General features: G+C 46.5%; 1 protein-coding gene across 3 annotated transcripts in view; it reads right to left on the bottom strand.

Annotated features, from left to right (window-relative positions):
• Positions 1–4,249: 4,249 nt before the first annotated feature.
• The window catches only part of AKAP13 (A-kinase anchoring protein 13), a 72,767-nt gene continuing 55,960 nt past the window's right edge, over positions 4,250–21,056 (bottom strand). For 2 of the 3 annotated variants that reach the window (XM_027644212.1, XM_027644213.1), the window contains 12 exons: positions 20,440–20,516; positions 18,907–19,088; positions 18,737–18,819; positions 18,187–18,366; positions 17,284–17,448; positions 16,094–16,162; positions 15,111–15,181; positions 14,549–14,593; positions 13,343–13,393; positions 12,538–12,987; positions 10,466–10,778; positions 4,250–9,632 (listed from right to left, as the gene is read on the bottom strand). In XM_027644212.1, the coding sequence (XP_027500013.1) occupies positions 9,583–9,632; positions 10,466–10,778; positions 12,538–12,987; positions 13,343–13,393; positions 14,549–14,593; positions 15,111–15,181; positions 16,094–16,162; positions 17,284–17,448; positions 18,187–18,366; positions 18,737–18,819; positions 18,907–19,088; positions 20,440–20,516 (1,736 nt within the window). In that variant the 3' untranslated portion in view covers positions 4,250–9,582. The remainder of the gene's footprint in view (positions 9,633–10,465; positions 10,779–12,537; positions 12,988–13,342; positions 13,394–14,548; positions 14,594–15,110; positions 15,182–16,093; positions 16,163–17,283; positions 17,449–18,186; positions 18,367–18,736; positions 18,820–18,906; positions 19,089–20,439; positions 20,517–21,056) is intronic. The other variant, XM_027644214.1, reaches the window with a different exon arrangement.

Genomic DNA, 21,056 nt, shown 5'->3' with positions numbered 1-21,056 from the left:
CCCCAGTCCTGTGGGTCTGTCCAGAGCAAACATTGCAAACTGCCCTTTGCTGCTCCCCTCATTCTCCTTTTCCACCCCAGCAGGGATCTTTCTCCCTACAGCCCCAGCAGGCAGCCAGTCCCCAGGATGCTGGCTCTGTTCCGTTGTGGGGGATAGCTGGTTATTAAAGGGGATGAGTAGAAACAAAACAAGGCAAAAAAGGCTTAAGGCCCACTAGGAAAAGCCCTTTTAGCTTTTAACTTCCCTGGTTGGGTGGGATGGACAGCCATCCCCTGCCCTGAGGCCAGCCCAGCAGCACTGGGACTCGCTTTGCTTTCCAGCAGGTGCAGGGAGGCGGGTGAACACCCACCACTCCATTTCTGGGTCACTGTCTGGAGGAATTACACACATGCACACACAAACAGGAGCTGCTTCCCACTTCCCGGCACCCAGCCAAGCACCCGCCGCCTCCCGGCCCCCTCTGCCCACGCTGCCGCCCCGCCGGGCTCACGGCTGCTCCTGGGCTTCCCACAGGGCTCTGCTAATGACTCAACGCTCCTGCTCAGTTCTAATTAGGCTCCTGTCTAATTAGGCTCACTGGAAAGATGTGGCCAGTGAGAAACAGCCCTTTGGTGAAAGGAAAGGGGAAAGAAAGAGCATCTGGAGACGCTGAGTGCCAGAGGGAGAGACGCCAGGCTGAGGCGAGAGGTCAGGGGGGACTGGGAATTGCCAGCTGAGCTGCGGCTGTGCAAGGGATGGACCATCAAGGAAAGAGAGCAAAGGGACTGACACAAGTTCCTTCCAGGGACCCTCCTGGGGTTCAGCCCTGCCATGTTGGGAAGCAGGAAACAAACCTCAGCTCCATCCCGTTGAGGTGCCGGGATGTCCTTCAGCCAAGAGTAAGGGCTGCCCGACGAACATCGACATACAGAGGAGCCCCAGGATGCAGGGAGAGCAGGACAGGGCAGGGCAGGGGGGACCCAGTCCTGAATCTGTGCCATCCTCCCCTGGGCCTCCTTGGAACAGAGGCAGGAGAGCAGGCTCTGGAGCAAAGCCCTGTTTGGGGGTGTTTCAAAAGGTGTGAAGACAGCTTTATGTGGGACAAAAAGGACACCCACTGTGTCTGTCTGTCCCTGTGAGGGCTGCGGGAGCTCACTTGTACAGGCTCTTATATAAGTTGCTAGTGTAAAATATTATTTTCCACTTAATTTTAACATGGTCCAACCTCCTAAAAATCAACACATTTGCTATGTTTAACATTCCAGTAACTAATTAACAAATCCCAGGTGCCTTTAATGGCAAAGGTAGGTCATTCCTTTACCATTCACCTTGTATCTGATCACAAGGCATCTCACTCACTCACTACAGTAATTAGGGTTTTGCCTTTCCTTTTAATAAAACCTCCATGAATGAGTGGCCTGTCTGCAAGCCCCAGCGCAGGCTGCACCTGTGTCCTTCCAGACCTCCAGTTTCTTCCCCTAAACCCAATGCCAGAACTGAACCCAGCAAGGGCAGGGAAGGGAAAACACAGATAACACAAATGTTAAAGGTATCAGTAAACCATGTTTCCAAGGAGCCTCTCCTCTGCCTGTCAATGCTCCTTTTAGAGGCCCATCCCAGTCTAAGGATTCTGTATGATCCCTTTTAAGTGATTGTGCCAGTGAAAATCCAACCACATCCAGACAAACCTGCAGAGATCTTTTGTTCTAACACTGGGTGCTAAGGAAAGGCTGAGGCTGGGCAAGAAGTCTGGGGTGCTCAGAAACACATCATTCCTGCTTGGGGATCATTGAAAATAATTAACTGATATGATCTAGGGAGAATATCCATTTCATCATCTTAGCTGTGCTGTAATGGCTCAGAGTATGGACAGCAGATGAAATCATGGAAAGCTGGTTTAGAATAGTCAAATTGGCACATGGAGATGGCCCAGAGCAGCAGGGCCCTTTGCTTCCTTCTCCGCCAAAGGCAATTTGTATTGCCTGCCCAGGCTTCCCCTTGGCTAATGGAAATAGTGGAGTTTGGTGTGCGCTGGGCAGGACCAGAGAAGCTCATAGTGTCTGATTTGCCCTGCACCATGGCCTTTCCCTGTCAGGAGCTTGATTCAGCAAGGATTTGATTTTCTCCATGTGATTTGTCATCAGTAAATGTGCTCTCCCTCCTCTCGTGACCAATGCCTGTTGTATTGCAGGAGCATCTCACACTCCCAGCAACTGCAGCAGCCACTGCTGTTGTTTTACTGCAGTGATACAAAGGCTGGGGGTGCCCCAAGAGGTGCTTTTGTCATGCATCCAAGTTGCAGAGCCAAGAGGGGCCACAGGAAAATGTGCTCTTTAAAAGCCATATCGAGGAGACCATGGCTTGGCAAAAGCTTTTATAAGTTTCAGTAAATAGGTGAGCTGGGACGCATGGGAATGCAAATAAAACCAGGACTACTGAACAGCCATCGAGATAAACGAGCTCTTTCATCTCCTGTCTCACGCCCAGGAGCTGCTTGTCTCAGAGCAAGTGCTGCGTGACAGGGTGTAGGTTTGGGTACATTGACAGGACTCAGGTTTTCAGAACAGCACGTGTAACACAGCTGAGGGGAGGGGAGAAATAACACACGGTGCCCTGCTGGCTAATAGGCAAGGGAGGTGGGTTGGCAATGCCTGCTAGGGAACAACCCAGCACCCCAAGCAGTGTTCATGTCAATGGCCTGAAGGCTTTGAACAATACAGAGAATAACAGAATGCTTTGGGTTGGAAGGGACCTTAAAGATCATCTTGTTCCAACCCCCTGCCATGGGCAGGGACACCTTCCACTGGGCCAGGTTGTTCAAAGCACCATCCAACCTGGCCTTGAACACTTCCAGGGAAGTGTCCCACATCAGATTTTCCTGAAGCATCCTCTCTCCTTCCTGATCCCACCTCTGAACAGAAGTGAATAAACTGATGGAAATTCAGCAATTCCTCTGACTAAAAATCAACACAGAGAACGAAGGGTGCAGGTCTCTTGCTCCTTCTGCCTGGGGAGAGGCAGCTGGAGTCTTGTGCAGGATTAGTGGTACAGGGGTATCTGTGATCACTTCTACAGGTAAAAGAAAATGATGGCAGGGAAACTCCAGCCATCGTGGTCCTCTGTGACTTCTCATCATGTTGCAGAGCAAACACTACTTTGGCTCTGTACTTCTGGCACCTTCTCCTGCCTGGACTGATGCCTGCGGGCACTGGGAGCACCATGTACCTTACCACAAAATCACAAAATGGTTTGGGTTGGAAGAGACCTTAAAGACCATCCAGTTCCAACTCCCCTGCCATGGGCAGGGACACCTTCCACTAGCCCAGGTTGCTCAGAGCCCCATCCAACCTGGCCTTGGACACTGCCAGGGATGGGGCATCCACGGCTGCTCTGGGAAACCTGTTCCAGTGCCTCACCACCCTCACAGTAAAGAATTGTTTCCTAACATCACCTCCCCGGGGGAAAGGAACTACCTGGACACTGGCTACAGTGTTTCTGCTGGGTCTCCTCTTGCAGGGGACATGGAAACACAAAAAGCACACACTGCATCGTGGATCCTGTCCTGTGAGGACACGTAGCATCTCTAGTTTTCAGCCAAATGAGCTAAAACCCCAGTGTCTAGGGTTTGCCAGAGACACAGAGCTATGTTAGGAGGTTACAGAAACCGTGCCATAAGCCAGCACATGCAGCCCCCAGACTCCCATTTATCTTCTCTCACAGGGCAGAAGTGGTGGAGAGAACAGCTGTGACACTTCCTCTTCTAAAAGGATGAAAAGCCCTGTATGTGGCGGGGGGAAACCCAAGGAGCTGAATACCATCGTGGCCATCTGTCCTTTAGCAAAATGCAAATCTTGTAAGAGGAGGAAAATAAGTTAAAGAGTCTGATGGGTGCAGACCAGAATGGAGATGATAAAGGCAATGCAAACATTTGATCACAGGTTAAGGTTAAGGCTGTTCATTCAGATTTGGTGCAACAAAGTCAACAGCAGAAATACCAAAGGTGTGGGAATAAATCAGGCAGAAAATTCAGACTCGAAATCAAATTTATTTAGAGAAAGAATGACTTCACAAGATGTTGATGCTGATAGCTAAAAAGGAAGATAAATAAAAGCTTGTTACAAAACCTAATGGTTTCCGGTAACTTACAGAAAAAATGAATTTTACAGTCAACAACTTGCTCACTTTTTACATAATTACAAATTAACATACAACAAAATTAGGTTTTACCCTCTTCTTTAAAATCTTATTTCTCAGCTTTTTTTTTTTTTTAATGGGTTCAACATAAAAATGCAAAGCTTTTTTTTTTTTAATAAGAAACAAACCAAAAGCAGAGGTATATCAGGTTATTATAATACACCTCAACGTTCTGGGAATTCCTCCAAGTGCATTCCATATTAGTACAAAATAAACACCAGGCTAAACTTTAACCATAGGCGAACTGAACTGGACATAGATTTTTTTTATTTTTTTTTTGAGTCAGTGTTTAATATCAATAAAGAAAATAGTAAAAATACTTTAGAGCACGGAAAGGATGGATACCTATAGACAGCTTAAATACATACAAAGCTCATAGCTGTATGCAAAGCAGTGAATGTTATCCTGTTCCCCCTCCCCCCAAGCAATGGAAGCTGAATATATTTGGGCAAAGCATCAGTGTCAGTGCAATGCATGTGGAAGGAAAGGGCAGAGAGCCCTGGAAATGCAGGTGGGAAGGGAGCTAGCATTACACTTCCCATCACTGAGGAGCACAAGGTGTAGAGATTTAGCCAGTTCAGCTCGCCTATCTTTAAAAATTAGCTGCATCACCAGATGAAGAGTCATGGATTGCTGTCCCTTCTGACAAAAGAAACAGGAGTTATGCGCAGCAGGGGTGATTTTTATTTGTAAGGGTGCCCTAAATTATGATAAATTCCCAAACCTGGCCAGCAGGCAGAATAATTTCCAGAGTTCTGGTTAGCAAGGAATGTTTTGTGGGATTTTAGCAGATACTCTCCTGTGCCCCCTGCCCAGTCCTCCCTTGCTCCGTGCCACAGATATCCTAGACAGTTTCCTTGGAATTTGGCACCTGAAGAACCGCTTCTGATGTGGTGGCATTTGGAAGGACTGGAATTGAGTGTTTCAGCAACAGCTGTGAGATCAAGTGACTCAAGGAAGGTGCAAAGATGATTGGACTCTATGGGTGCTCTTGCCTTTGAAAGGCAGTACAAATCTGCACAAGTTCATGGCATTACTGTGCTTCCCAGCAGTGGTCACACCTCAGGAGGGAAGAGTCCACCCTCAGCACTGGTGAGAGCTCCTGCCCCGGAGATGGCACCTGGGAGGTATCCCAGCAGCCTAGACAGTAAATAACTTGGTGCATGGAAAGGGCCTCACTTCACTTATTTGGATGTATCCCCCTCACATCTCCTTTGCTCAGTTTCTCCAAGGAAAAGGAGACAGAGGGCAAACTGCTGGCAGGACTGCTTCCCTGCCTGCTGTGAGGAAGGTGATGGTGAAGCTGGCATGGGCTTTCCCAAGGGATATACCTGAGCCAACAGAAGCCATTTCTCTTGTCCTGCCACTCAACCCATCTACAGTGGGACTGTAGTCAGATTCGTACCCGCTCCGGTCTAAAAATGATACAAGAAGCTTGGCCCTTCTCCCCTCTCAGGGCAAAGCCAAATCAAACCAGGAATACTTGCAGCTCAGATTTTGCTGGAGATGCAGAGGGAGGAGCAATGGCAAAACTGATTGTCTCCAGGTAACCAAAACAAAAAGAGACAAGACCAGTTCCATTTAAAGTGCTTTATGGCATCAAACCGATGTCAAGTTACATGTTGAGATGATAACTTCATTTAAAAGAAGCTAAGGCCAACCTCACACAACTTCAACAAGTCTCACACCCTTTGCTACAGCTACCATCTATCACTGGGGTATTCTGACACCCTCTGCTAATACCGACCACTTCTGTACTTCATCTGAGCCCACAATCCCACTTTCTCTGGACACTGAAATCCCTCCTGTTTGGCAGTGGCAAAGACTGGGCCAAGAAAACCCTAAGAAAAGCAAATCTGACTTCTGCCCTCCATGAAACACCAGCACAAACAGGGTCCTCTTTTCCCTCCAACAACGTGGGCTTTGCACAGACATTTCTGAACCTGCTCTGTGTTCCAGGAACCCCATGCAAAATAAGATGGTTTGGGTGTTCCAAATGGGATCAAGGGACTGGCTCTGGGAACCAGACGCAGCACCAGGCTGGGCTGAAGAAATAACAAGCTTTCAACAACTTCAGGATGGATGCCAGGTGTGGAACTGGAGCAAATGCAATTTTAAGGCCAGGAAGAGGAAAGGCTTTGGTGCTGTAAAGCTGGGACCATACTCCAGCAGACAACCCAAGGCAACCTGCAGGGATCAGAGTAGGAATCTGACTCTGGGAACTTATGCCAAGCCTTTCCAAAGAAAACCTGAGAGGGGAAAAATAAAAGGCTAAAGAGATAAAAACAAGCCCTTACCTTCCTAAAGGTGAAAGAAGAAGGAAGCAGTGTGGGAGGAAAGGCTTCGCTCCAAAAAAGTGAATCATACAGTAACAGACATCCTCCAGGGACAAAGGTCTGTCCACCGGAGTTTAAGACACAAACAGCTTTGATATACATGATTTTTGGTCAGTGTATTTCTGACTCACACCTGTGGCTTCTGTCAAGGAACCACAGGGACCTCTGGAGATCACTCAGCAAACACTATTTTCACTTAGGGCACTGAATGCTCTTTTTGATTTGCACAGGTCAGGAGAGATGGCGAAGCCAGGCAGAGGCTCAGCTCTGCTGCCCCAGGTCACACATCTGCCTTTTGATGCCTTTTTCAGAGCCATGGGACATTCCTGTATTGTGAATCCAAGATGTGTTGGGACTGGGGAAAAGACAGTGGGATAAAATGAAAAGCTCATAGTGGCAAAGGCTGTTCCAGACTGAGGGGAACTCTCAGGCATACCAGGGCCCTGATCTCTGTTCACACAACAGTAAATGAGCCACGCACTGCTTTGGTTTCCCAAAATTTCAGCTTGGCACATTCATGTTTGTAGATGTATAAATAATAGGGCAGGAGTTATTTTCTAAAATTGGTGGTTTTATTATGAAAAAGGTAACACCACACCACCAGCACATTCTTCCTTCAGCTTCCCTTGGGTTCAGGAGAGGAGCTCCTTCCATCTGGAGAAGTGACCAGACCCTCAGATCACTGCAAGGCACTGCATGCTTTGCTTTTTATTTTGCCTCCAAAAGCTATTTGAAAACCTAACCAAAATATTTAAACAAGGCAACTAACTGATAGGAGGAGCCTTGTCTGAAGTCACTGTGTCTTTTTCCAAACTTCTTTTGGCCCAAAGGTGCTCTGCCTTAAAGAAAGCTCTCAGTTGAAATTGTGTAACTCTGGGCATGGCATGAGCTGCAAAGCAGCACTGCCCAAACCCTGGTTTTGTAGGAACCAGGGAGAGAAGAATATTTGGTTTACCAATCTTTTGGTAAGAAAACAAAACAAAACCAAAACAAAATAAAACAAAAAAAAAAGGGGGGGGGGAAGAAAGAGAAAAAACCCAAACCATCCCCCAAACAAAAGCAAAAAGAAATAAAAAAATAAAACCAAGTAAACTTCTTTTAAAAAAAAGAACTCTTTCAAATAAACAGAAAGATAAATATTTTTGCAAGCCCTGCTTGCAATTAAGAACAAGCACCAAACAATATTAAAAAAAAATCAAAATACAATTAATTTCAAACTTTTTTCCTTTCTTCCTATTTTTTTTTCTTTTTTTTTTGAGTCTTAATAGTGTAGAGAGCTTCAAAAGCAAGCAGGTGCTTGAGGGTTCCTGCACTGACCAAGACAGCCCAGCCTAAGCATTCATCTCACCATCAATGCTGCTGATACTCATCAGCACTAACTCTGAAAACAGCTCGTGAGAAGCCAGAGAGCAAACTGAAATCAAACAACAGTGCAAGAAGAGAAATGGTTTGTTATTTTACAGAAAAAAAAAGTCAGGAAAGGAAATACACTTGACAGCTTCAAACTCTGAGCAAACTCTTGAGCTGTTTTGAAGCTGGTGGCATCTTGTAACCATTTACAAATCCATTTGGGTTAGTTCTCCTGAGAAGGTTTGGAAGAATAATAATTTTGGAGAACAGTGTGGCTCTCTGCATTTCTCCTCCCCTGCTGAACACATCCCTGCATTCAACAGCTGTACAAACACCTCAGTTGGCACAGGGAGAGCTGCCCTCGGACCTTCCCCTTCTGCTGACGCAACAGGGACACACAGACACTTTCACCCTAGAGCCCACAGTGACCTGCCATGCTGGACCTCTGGATTGTCTCACAGTGGTTTTGTCCATGAGAACATTTTTCTCCCCAGAAATGGTTACTAAGTGCATGGTATTGTACAGCCATAGGGATGGGAGCCATCTCTGGAGTTGGCTCTGCTCGTAGCACACAGGCCCCTGACTCATAATGTCTCACTGAAGTGCTCTGAGACTGCTGTTGTCTCATTCTGCCTTAGAAAGGAGCAAGGGAAGCTGACAAAATCCAGGGAAACAGAAGCCCAATGTTAACACAAAAAGCGGGCTAAGAAAAATACAAATAATAGAACAAAGGTCCCTAAAAGCAGATTTTTAGCCATCCCCCCAGGAAGTCATTAGGCTTGTATGGGGATGTCAAATGCAACAGGAGAACTCTTCCAGCAAAAAAGATAATCTTTGCTTCAGGAAGGAATGAGCTGGAGCTCAAAGTGATCGTGTGTAAAAATGTTGCTTAGAGTTGTTCCCACTTGAACATGGTCTGTTCTGGCTCCCTGGGATTGCCCTACCAGCCTACCAAATTTCTCTTTTCTGCACCATTTTAAATATACACAAAGATGTTCTACTTGGCTCTGGAAACAATTTGACATTTGAATCCTCTGCCCCATGGAAATCTTTCAGAATGACTTTAAATGTTGTGGTTTTTTTTTTTTTCTCCTCTGAGTTGTTGTTTTTTACTGCTTCCCGATGTAAGGTACCCTTCTGAAACCATGAACACCAAAGGGGCATGCGGGTCACTGGCATTACAATCGGAGCAGTAAGGGCAAGATATTTAATATCTACACACTCCCTGAAAGTCATCAGGTTTCATCTATCCCCATGGGCCAACCTTGGCTGTAAGCACATCCCAGTGGATACATAGATACATATATGTATATATACAGTATATCTATATATGCCAGTGTGTACGCACCATTTGCAGAGTCCTAATCTTTTGCTAAATGCTTGGTTTTGGTTATGTTCCCCAGAAAAGGGGAATTTGAAGGCACAGACCCCTTAAGGCTATGTTAGCAGTAAGAAGAGACCGAAAATGTCTATCCCGATTCATTTAACCCAAGGTTTGCACAGAGAGATAGCACTATTTGCTGTGCAGTTCAGCCTCTGTGGTGAGAATTCACACAAAACCACAGGAGAAAGGCCCTTATCCACCACTTAACAGACTTCATAACATGTTTTATTTAAAACCTCCAGATGCTTGTCCAGTGCAGGCACCAGCCACATGCTGCGTAACAGGTAGGGAGATGTCCACGGTGCCAATGCCACGAGTGGCCACAGGAGCAGTCTGTGCTCAGCAGAAGATCTCCTCACCCTCTGGAGGTGCTTCTGACGAGTGAGAATCTGCGGCACAAAAAACAACAGGTGGGAATGACTATGGGAACACAGGCATAGAGCAGGCAGAGCGGGACTCCATGTGCACAGAAACCCCGCTGTCTGCCAAGTCCACTGGACCCCTTAAGAGATGTTCAGTTCCCTGAGCAATCATGAAATCACACCTCGTAATGGGTGAGCTTCCCTGTGCACAAGTTGGAAAGCATCAGTGAGTTAACATGGATAAAACTGGTCAACTGAGGGCATGCGATCAAATTTCATGTGGGTCAGAGGTTTGAGGTGCAGATCTGAGTCCTAAGGGGATGCAAAACTACCAAAGAAAAAACTGCACGTTGTTTTTTTTTTCAGATCAAGAGGTAAGACAGACCAACTTGAGGGGAAGGGAGAGGCCACCAGAAGGGTTGTGGCTATCACTTCCAAACTGCCACAGAGCTAAAGAAGACATCAATGCCTCAGGAGCTGCAACAGCCAGGAGCACCCCAGCAGCAGCTCCTGAAAGCACAGACACCAGAGTAGGACATTTTCCTCCTTGATGCAGAGCACGCTGAAAAATAAAACAGAGAATCCAGCCCATGGAAGTTGTTCAGGATGGGATGGGGAAGGGGAGAAGCAATGAGGAGAGTGTGTCCCTCTGACAACCCCAGGGACTGTGGAACAGACAGAAAAGCCCACAGATCATCACTCCAAGCTGGGAACTCCACTTGTCACAGACGATCTTCTCCATCCCTATGCTACCATCCACATTTAAAGCTAGATTTTATGTTTCCACAAGTTCGCTGGTTGAAGGAAAACAGCCAGCTCACCAACCTGAAAACACACCTGTGACCTCCCCTGACACTCACCAGACTGTTGGGAGCGATGTCCTCTGCCCTTTTTCTTCTTTTCCTTCTTCTCCTTTGGTTTGGCTAAACTGAAGAGGCGAGTAGGCATCTGAGTCTGTTCCTCAGCTGCCTTGTTAGTCTGGTTTGTTGTGCTAAGCAAATGGAAAGTGCTTTTCTCTTTGTGTGTCCTTGAAAGACTGTTCCTTTTGGGGGAGACAGACAGTTCTGCATCAAAGTGCCCTTGTTTAGGAAGGGAAGGGCTCTTCTGCTTGGAGGATTCATCGATGCTGGACTGGGAGGAGACTCTTGCAAGTTTCTCATGTAGATTTGAAACCTATAAAGGAAAAGTATTTTATGAAAGAGGCAACAGAGAACCTGGATAGGAAAAGTGTCTCAGACCACTCATAGAGACAGAGATTGTTCCAGCCCATTTACCAGCTAAAACATTGTCTCCATCCAGGCAAAGCAAAGAGAGAAAAACCCTCTCAGTTTAAGATGAAAAAATGATGCATATAAAGAGTAACACTCCACCATCTTTTGCTCCTACATGTATTATGCTATGTATCAACAAGCCAAGGGCAAATATTCCCTAAGATCTCACAACCGAGACTCACCCTGCATCGTTTGCACACACAGATGGTGGCAGGAGGCCAAGGAACAGTGTGCTTCTCTGGGAGGGGAACGCCAGCACACCAGAGCAGCATGTGTCAAAGGAAGCTTTCCCAAGCAAAAGATGAAAGCAAAAACATTTTTCCCAATTTTTTTTTTCTCCTAACGGCTGTCTCAGGATGTAATTGAGCTTGCACATTCAAAGGGAAGATCAAAACAACAGCCCAACAAAGCCTCACTGAACCCTCTATTAATAGCTCTGCAATGTCAGTAAGATACCTGCCTCGAAAAGGTGTTTCCTTCTCCTAAATCCCCTAAGCCTTGCAGGCATTTTACCTCTCAGCCCCTCCCGCAGCATCCATGCCCCTCACATGTCTACGTGTGCTTGATGCTGGAACAGCTTCACTGGTTGCTCGGAAAACTTCTGGCTTGATCAGGAACTGGGTGGGAGGGAGCAGGCCCTCCTCTGGTGATTAGCTTTTCAGAGCTCACTGCTCCAAAATTAGTCCATTCAGGCACCCAAAATCATTTCCATTTGGCAATCCAACATTTATAAACTAATTTTGCTGCAGCTCTAAGCTAATTACAGTCAGAATCAGTGAGTTACAAACAAACAAATGATCAACAGGCTTAAGGATGAAATTCAGCCCATGTTTTGCCAACGATGCTTGCTCTCCTCCCCCAGACTCCTGCACAGCTATAAAGAAATAAACCTCAGATGGCTGAAAAATGCACAGAGCAGGATCTGTGTAGGGGCTCTCTTTGTGCTTGTGGGCAGCCAGGCACCAGAAGGTTCTTTCAGCAGAGCCAGGGACCTTTGCTCACTGAGCCACAACTGGACTGCAGGTGCCCAGTCTCTCCAGGACAGGGGCAATGCCCATCTCTTTGCTAGATATTGAGAATGCTTTTGCAGATGGATGTCAGCATGCAAACAGCCCTGCCCTGCAGTTATCAGCCTCACAAGGGGCTTTAGTGACAGCTGGAGGGTGCAGATAACCCACAACACTCTGGCTGTTTCCGAGAAGGACGTCTCCTTTGCCTGACTGTGCTCCAGAGCTCAGCCCTCACGGGGTGAAGGCCAGTGTCAGGCAGGATCAGCCTTTTGGGATTGCCTAGGACATCTTCTCTGGGAGCGAGCCACCTTCTCTCTGCCATCCCCCAATGTATGGCACACAGAAGTGGGCAGAACTCAGGCTGTTGTAGCCCCCTCCTGCTCAGCACTGGTCAGGGACCCCAAATACACCACATTGCACCAACACTGGCAGTGCCTCAGCAGCTGAGGTGCAAGAAACACAGAGGTGCAAGAATCACAGCTCTGCACATCACATGCAAGGAAAGAGACAGTTTGAAATACCAGGCCCCACGTGCCTAGGGCTGGGCTGGCACCAGTCTATCCCTGCAGGCATGCAGCTGGCCCGGGAGCTGGCTGGGAGCTCCCTGCAGGGCTCTGCTTCCCCAGGAGCCTGGCCCTTGGCATCATTTACCTGGTTGTGGTCAGGCTCCTGCCGCATTTGAGATAATCGCTCCATATCCTGCTTGAGCTGCACCTTCTCCCTTTCCAGCTGCTTCTGCGCTGTGCGAAGCCTCTCCAGGTCGAGCTGGTAGGCAGCCTTCTTCATCTGCAGCTCCTCTCGTTCCCGCTCCAGCTCCTGCCACCTTCTCTGGACCTGCTCCTCGCGCTGGGCCAGTTGGGCCTCCTGCTCTGCCAGTTCCTTCTCCCGGACTTCCCATTCCTTCTCTCTCCTCCGCCTCTCCTCCTGGTGCTGTGTCTGCTGCTTCTTCAGGTTGGCCAACTCCTGGCGCTGCTTCTCCAGGTTGCGCTGCTTCTCCTGCTCCAGCAGCGAGGTCGGCCGGAAGAAGCTTCGGGTCAGAGCCCTCTCACTCAGAGCCAGCTTCTGGTCCTCAATGTAGGTGTCCTGCTGCAGCACAACGCCCTGGGAGAGCAGGTACAGAAATCACTACAGCATCCTCAGGAGAGGCCCATCCCTGAAAACCCCAGGGTGCTGTACTGAACCCCTTCATCTCCCACCAAACTCACAGTGCAGCACTGCTGCCTTACAGCTGGGCTACCAGAGGATGCTGAAAAGCATCTCCCCCAGCAGCTTCCCAAACTCAGGTGAGCACTGGTTCCCTTAGGCAGCAGCTCATTCCAACATTCCCAGCACACTTCTGTGGAGTATCCAGCCATGCAGGGATGTGACAGGCAGAGGAGAAGGGCAGAAAGGGGTGAAGCATGACTGGCAGCTCGGGCAAGCAGCAAGCAGAAGCAGGATGAAGGGCTAAGCCTACCTGCAAAGCACTGAGCAACTTATGGAGGCTGGTAATGGTTTGGAGGACCTGCTGCGAGAAAACAAAAGCGTTGCTATTAGATCTCCCTGGGTGCTGGGGCAGGCGTACAGCACCCTCCTTCCCTCTGTGACCCACTGTGGTCTGACAAGTTGTACAGCCATCCCTCTGCACCTTCCTTTTCCTCACTCTTCTCCTGCAATGACTGCATCGTCCCCCAGTACACCAATACATCCCTTGGATATCTCCCAGAGGTGCCTGGCATCACCTCCCTCCCTTCCCTAACTGTCAGTGCAGCAGGTGAAGAAACATCTGCAGAGGTACCTCGTGGCACAGGCTTCATGAGAAGTCCCAGTTTGTCACTGTAAACCATTTCCCACAGCATCAGCTTGCTCAAGAACAAGCAGAGTAATTGGGATGAAACCCAACAATTCACTTAAAAATTTCAGGAAAAGAACTTCAAGGGGTGAAAAAACCCTAGAAATCTTAAAATGGATGTGGACTATTTGTATTGTTCTCCATCAGCTGACCCATCCAAGTCCTACTGCCATTAGACAGAAAAGCTGCACTACAGCAGGCACACAAGAGCAGCAAGTGTATTCTTGGAGGCTCTCCAAAAATACAGGTAAATGCAAACACCTTGTGAATCAACACAGAGCAACCTACTTTGGACTGATGCCCTATCCCCAAATTTAGCCTAGTTAAAATTTTCTCTGAATCTCTCATATCCTACAATTATTTTGAGAAGAAAAACCACTGCAGTATTTGCAGTAGTGATGTGATAGCCAGTATTAAGAGAGCTGCTTCTTATTGTGCCATTAATGCTAATTGGAAGTTATGAATGTGTATCAAAGGGAGAATAGAAATCTAATTGCCCCAATTCACTGCACCTGCAACATAAAATTAAACTCTCTCTGTCTGCAGATGCACAATAAATACAGCCCTGTGCATCCTGGTGGTAATTAACCCTTGCTGCCTCTAATCAGCACATATCATCCTGCTGGCAAGCAGATGACAATCAGTGAATTCCCTGCCTGAACATTCAAGGTTAAACAAATAAATGACACAGTGGGTTCAACTTAATGTATTTAAAAGTCTAGATGCGTTTCAGCAAATGAAATGTGTTTTCTTCTACATTATCACCTATTGAGACAAATTCTCTTCTCACTTAAAAGAAGGAAACAGCTGAGCAACGGAATCAATTCTTACCTCGTTATTCCTTTTCAACATGAACATCAGATTAGCATTTCCACCCTATGATAAGATCACAAATTTAATATGAGGACAATGAGAAATCACAGCAAATGTAATCAGCTGAACTAATGACATACCCATTAAACACCCCCCCTTTCATTCTGGGAGAATTCACATACTGTTTTTTAGGCAAGTTAAAATCATATACAATAAAATATTAATTAGGTAACATTTTGTAGTTATGTGATAGATTGATCTGCAGCAAGAATAGGTGCAAGGTTATAGTTGACCTTATCATTTCAATAATGATACATAATTAAACACATGCTTTGGCTGTTCTGCAGACAGATGGTAGATAACTTGTGCCACTGAGGAATAAAACTGATTTGCAATAGTTTTCAAGTCAGGATTTTAGCTACAGCAAAGTGGTTTTAGTTGCATACTTCCAATTTTATTTTATTTTTAACTTACTAGGACATATCTAATTGTCAAGAAATTTAGGCATTTTTCAAGACTAAAATTGTCACTCTCTTGCAACCTGAACTCAGTGCTAGCAGATAGATAAAACAAGCTGTACCTTCTTTAAAATGCTGTCTGATTCTGTTCTTCGAAGGTCCTGAGCATCATCGCCTTCATCTTTTGCTCCACCTTAAGGAAGAAGCCAGCATTGACACCGGTTATTCAACATCCTAAAACATGGATGAACCTGCTAAAGTCTGAGAAATTTAATACAGGAAACACACGTTTCAGAAAAGGGGACACAGAGCTACTGAGACTTTAACTAAATGCATTTGCTCTCTAAATATACGGAACACGTCAGCACTGCCAGAAAAAGTGGATGTGAATTTAGATTAAGATTGACTTTGGTTTCAGAGAACGTGCTGATAATTTTGGCACACTGCTATCAATTGGTGCTCTTTCTAGCCCCTGCACTGCCATCTACTACCACAGAATACTTGCTGAGAAGACATCAGGCAGAGTAAGAGCAGATGGAGGATGATAACAGAATCATATCAGGGTATATTATTGCAGGTTTAGTTTCAATGCCTCTCTTGTGCAAGTTAATTTACATCTGGGTCAGATACTGCTCTGTGACACCCTGTGTAATTCTATGCCAGCAATTTACCATTAATCTTAGTTATCAGAAACTTGAATCTTCAAAGGAAACCTGGACTTCTCTTTCTAACTTCCCCCTGGAAGACTCATATCAGTGCTCCCAAGCAGGATTGAACTGACCTGTGGGGACAGGAGGGTTGTAACCCTCCTCCTGTGCTGCCCTTCTGCTCAGGGGTGGCAAAGGAGTCGCACAGACCTTCCATCCTCTAGCTCTTGCCAAGATTCTTGTACTCCTCTTGCCAGCTGAGATGCAGCCCATGGGGAAAACCCACACCTGCAGTGGTAACCTTCCAACTGCCACTGTTTTAATGATAATCAACTTTACATACACCTGAATCTGCATCAATGTGAAAGGCACCATACCTAGTGCAAAGGCCCTCTCCCCCCACCACCCCCAGGCAGGCTTTGCTATTAAAGGCTGACCCTCAAGTCCTCCTAACAGACCTTCTCTCCTGTGCCACGTCCTGGGACCTTCCACCTCTTTGCAGGAGGAAACACCTCCCTTCTGCTTTGCTGGAGGGGAGAACGAAGGGGAGTCAGGTTATAAGCTTTGCTTGAGGTTTCACAGGTTGTGAACAGAAGAACTGGAGGTGAATGCCAGGTTTCATACCTCCTGATCTTCAGCTGAACAAACAGGCCCTGCATTCTTTTCTCCAAATCTCCCAAGACCCTACAACTACTGAATTACAATCTAATTCAAAAGAGGGTATTTCTACAGAAAACCTAGAGCTGGGGAATGAACAGCCTGAGGTTGCCCCATTCATCATTGCAACAGAGAGGCACAACCCTAAACAAACCCCTTCGGTGTGAATATATTTGTCATTATGATGACAAGGCCTGTGAAGGGCTTTGCAGCTTTCCAATAGAACTGGGAAAGCCTCTACATATTTCTCATGTCTGACTGTCTGGAGCTAACACTGCTCCTTTAATGCAGGAGGTCAGACAAGGTCCAACAATCCCAGTGCTGAGACAGACATCAGCACAGCAAAACTGGTTGTATTGGGAGTGTGAGCGAGACCACAGAGAAAGGAATTTGAGGACAGGGAAGTTTCTGATGACTTGGGCAAAGAAAGAGAGCATTGGGAAGCAGCCAACTATGCAGCTGAAATAAACAGTCACACATTTCTTTGGAAGAGACTTAATTGCAGGAATAACACATGCAGCTGTAGGTGGAAAACAAATGCATAGAGAGCAGAGACAGGGGAGAAGGTGTTTGATTCAGCAATATCCTCATCCATTTGCAAATGCAACAGCACCAGGCTCCTGCTGGAAGATAAGTGAAGAACAAAGAACAGAGCTGTAGATATTACAATAATAACACGAAGAAACTAATTTATTGAGAAGCCAAACGCTTCCATGTGGCACATAAGTATAAGAGTACAGATGAGTTAGAGAGAACATAGAGAGAAAGGAGTGAAGAGTTCAGATGTTTAATCCTTGTGTAGCCACAGGTTCTCAGCTACCATCATTCTACCTGTACGTAGACTTTTTTCCTAATCTGTGATTTAATCTATCAACTATTATTGGAGAGGAGCTGTGAAATCCAAATCACCAGCTGAAGTCTTTCTGAAGCAAGAGGATATGATGACATGTATTAGTAACAAATTCTGGTGTGCACACACATAACTACTCACCCTTGGAAGCATTCATCTGATGACTGTCAAATCCTCCAAAGGTTTCTGCCCTTCTAGGAAGAGAGACAGGGCCAACTCCTCCTTCCTGTTCCATGGCAGTGCTGCTGACCTGCTGCCCGAGGGCAGTGCCCAGGCTCCTGTTCACCAGGTCTTGCAGCAGTTCGACTGATAAAAAAGCAACAATGTCTTTGTTAAAGGCCACCTCAGGCTTCTGAGCTATTTTCATCACTGCTTGAGCTGAGGTCAGAAATTCACACACTTTGCTGGACCAAGAGCCTGTGTTTCTGTGACAATGGTATGAATAGGACGCATTGTCCCTGCAAAAACTCAGTCTGCCCGACCATTAACTCCAATTCCTGGAGCTCTGCACAGCTTACACCTCCCTCTCTTCCTCCAGGCAACCTGATATGCTCTGACAACAGCATCTAATAATTTTTAGCCTCTTCAAAAATCACACTGGAAAGCTGACTGAGTTTCCATCTACCCTTGCCTTTGTCGATGGACTTGACTGTCCCTTGCAGGCACCACAAGTGCCTGCTGGAACCCAAGCCCCACTCTCACATCTTTCTGAGACTGAAGTACAGCAAAAAGCCTGGATGGTCCAAATTTCGGCCAAGGATAAATACTGTGCTGCTCCTGACCCCAAAGCAGGTTCAATGCATGGTTGTTCTCTGTGCTGATTTTTCTGCCTTCTTTCAACACCCATCAATATCTGCTTCCTTTCTTGATCCTCATGACCTGTCCCTGAGACAATATCGTGAGTAGCATTATCTCCTCATCTGTGCTGTTATTCTGACAAAGACAAGACTTCCCCTGCAAGACTGGTGCTTGAGAACTGACACTTTCACTGAAGCTGAGGAGTCTGTTGGTTACTGTAATTTACATGTCACCTGACTGGCTCACCTTCATTTATTGCTGTTTTCATAATGGCCTCTCCTTTTGGAGCCTCTTCTGTGTTGGCTCTGAAGAGCAGCCTGGAGCCTGGCATCTCCTCCTGCACAGAACTGTCTGCCATGTCCCGGAAGATCTTCGTCTTCTCCTCCAGCAAGAGCAGGATCTGCTTATCCTTCTGCTGAAGTTGTTCTGTGGGGGTGAACAGAAAACAAGAGATGAAGACAGAAAATAAAAGCTTCGTCAAGGAAACTTGAGCGATTCCTGAGATACTGGCCCCATCTAGTGGAACCTGACAGTATGTGCTGGGTTTGGCAGCACATAACTCTTGACATAGTATGACAATGCCCTGCACAATCCATGCACAGCACTGGCATCCAGCAGGCTCAGAACAAAAATAATGCAGAGAAGGTGAGCCACAAACCAGGATTGCAATTATTTGCTGGATGTACGGCTTTCACTCATTTGAAAAATATTGTAGTTCAACCACAAAATCCAAATCAAAAATTCCTGTACATTTTTCCGAAACCACTCCCCAGTTCTGTCCCAGGCAGGATTTTACCTTTCAGTCCTCTCACTTTTGCATCAGACAATTTCTTTTCGAACTCAGACTCACAAGGGACTCCTTCGTCTTCATCTCTATCCCTGGACAGGAGACAGGGATAGGCTTGATTATCACAGGAACACAACCATGTGCACCACCTGCCTCCCAAGAACACCTGGGTAGCTTACATGGTGTTCATTGTGTCCTGAATTATCTGTATCCAGCCGTTACGTTCTTCTTTGGAGCTGGCATGGACTTCCACCATTTCGGGATCTTTTCCACCCATGCTGATCAGGAACAAACCCTTCTCTTCATGAGCCACTTCCCGTACTATCAACTTCTTCAGAGAGATCACAGTGGATTTCTGGTCCTTCAGATGGAAAGAAATGGGTGAGGAGGGTGAACAGTGCTACTTTCCAGGTGTAAACTAGCATTGAAAAGGTCCCAATAAACCATAGCACTACATCTCTCAGGCTGTAAATATTTTCTGAACCTATTGGCTAATTAAAAAAAATAAATCATTTTAATGGGGTCAAACAACAGGGAAGGGTTTGCTTTCCTCCGACAGTTCTGCAGGAAAAGCAATTTCACCTCATTCCATTTCAACAAAGAATTAATTTAGAATTGACTTTGTGGTTTTGTAAACTCTACCATATTTTGCTCTGATCTCACTTCCTCCTGCCCACGCTCTCCCTGTCATTAATATCACAGCTCCTTAACACTTGGTGCAGCTTGCTAATGCCTGCTTCACACACAGTATCTTCATGATCTCTCTCTAAGATAGAATAACATCTTGTTTTCAAATGCCACGAAACCTCTGCTGTTCTCAGAAGCTCACAGCTGACTCCTGTGTGAGAACTCGTGTGTAAGATGACGTTCACTGTGTGTTACGGTGCCTGTGTAATCAGCCTGCTGGGTTACAACGTCCCTTTGCTGCTGTGTCATCTGCACATGAGTGTCAGGCCCTTTGTGCACTGTACCAGCTGCTACAAGTGGGGTGATTTGGTAGAGGTCCACTAGCAGGACTTGTGTGCAAATCAGCTTCTCCTGTGTAGGGCACTGAGCCTGTGCAGAGGGTTGGTGGAACTGCAATAACAAATTAACAGCTTTCAAAATGCTCAAAGAGCGGAAAGGTCACAAGGTTTAGCCAGTCTAGACCATGCCTGGAAGGTACAGCCCAACAGACTCCATTAGGCACTAGGTTTTCTTTAGCAGGTCAGTGTGCCCAGCCCTTTTCAGGGGCCTGCCCTCAAAAGCTAGTGGTTTTGCTCTTGTGCATTACAAGTATATTTCTCTGACATTTATTTTCCAGCTGTTCTGTTGAACTTACTGCACTTGCACTTTACCTCACCACCCCCCACAGCAGCCCACAATGTATTAGGACATATCCTTCTGCTGAGGTTCATTTTTACAATGTTTGCATTATCTCCTTGCCCCCTCCCGCCCCAACCACTGCTTCAATGTGCACAAACTGAAAAGCACAAGTGTATCGAGTGACAGGCAGCTTTTCAAGGCCAATTATCAGCTGTGCCAAGGCACTGCAGAAAGGGGAGGTGGGGCATGTTTTCCTGTCAGAAAGAATGGAGTCTGCTCAGCAAACAAAAATGTTGCGAGCAAGAAAATTGAGTTGTTTAGCAGAAAAATGGCTGGCTTTGCTGCACAACACACATCACGGGTCTCTCACGTAGAAAAGGAAGAAGGAGAAGAGGTCGAAGTCTTACCAGTGAGGCAAACACATACTTCTGGTCCTTCTCCTGAAGGAACACGAGCATGTCAGAGAGGAGAACAGCCTGGACTTCTGCAAAAGAAGCAGCATAACGGTAAGCATAACCGCACAACCCACCCCAAAACAGATTTCTTGTAATAACACCAGTGCTGGGGAGCAGCAGGGCTGGTTTTGCAAATGCTGGAAGCAGGATCAACCTCCCAGTTAGCAGGAGGAGCAGGGGCAGCTCCTGGAGATGCCAAGTCAGGTTAGCTCTGAACTGACTTTGCATTAAGCAGAACAAATCAGCACCTGGAAAACCTGCAGGATTTGCTCTCGTCTGTCTGAGCAGGGGTGCTCCCCTCCTGCCACACGCTCACTAGCAGTTAAGATGTGGGCATAACAGCGAAAGCCAGAGACGTTTACTCAATAGAACCTCTGTTTTCTCAAACAATCAATATTTTAGCCCTTGAGCAAAATATCTGCACAGGAAGTTTTGGGTTTATGGTTCTCTTGATGAGTGGTTTGCAGAGCGTAAATTATCATGCAATAACAACATTTGTCAGCTGCAGTTTCTTTCTGAGGAAATACTGACTTCAGGAGCCACCACTAATTCTGCTCTCAGACAAACAC

Source organism: Corapipo altera, unplaced genomic scaffold (genome assembly GCF_003945725.1).
Source record: "Corapipo altera isolate COAL_440 unplaced genomic scaffold, ASM394572v1 50, whole genome shotgun sequence".
NCBI lineage: Eukaryota > Metazoa > Chordata > Aves > Passeriformes > Pipridae > Corapipo > Corapipo altera.
Note: the sequence above shows the minus strand (reverse complement) of the source record. Positions and strands in the feature narration are given on the sequence as shown.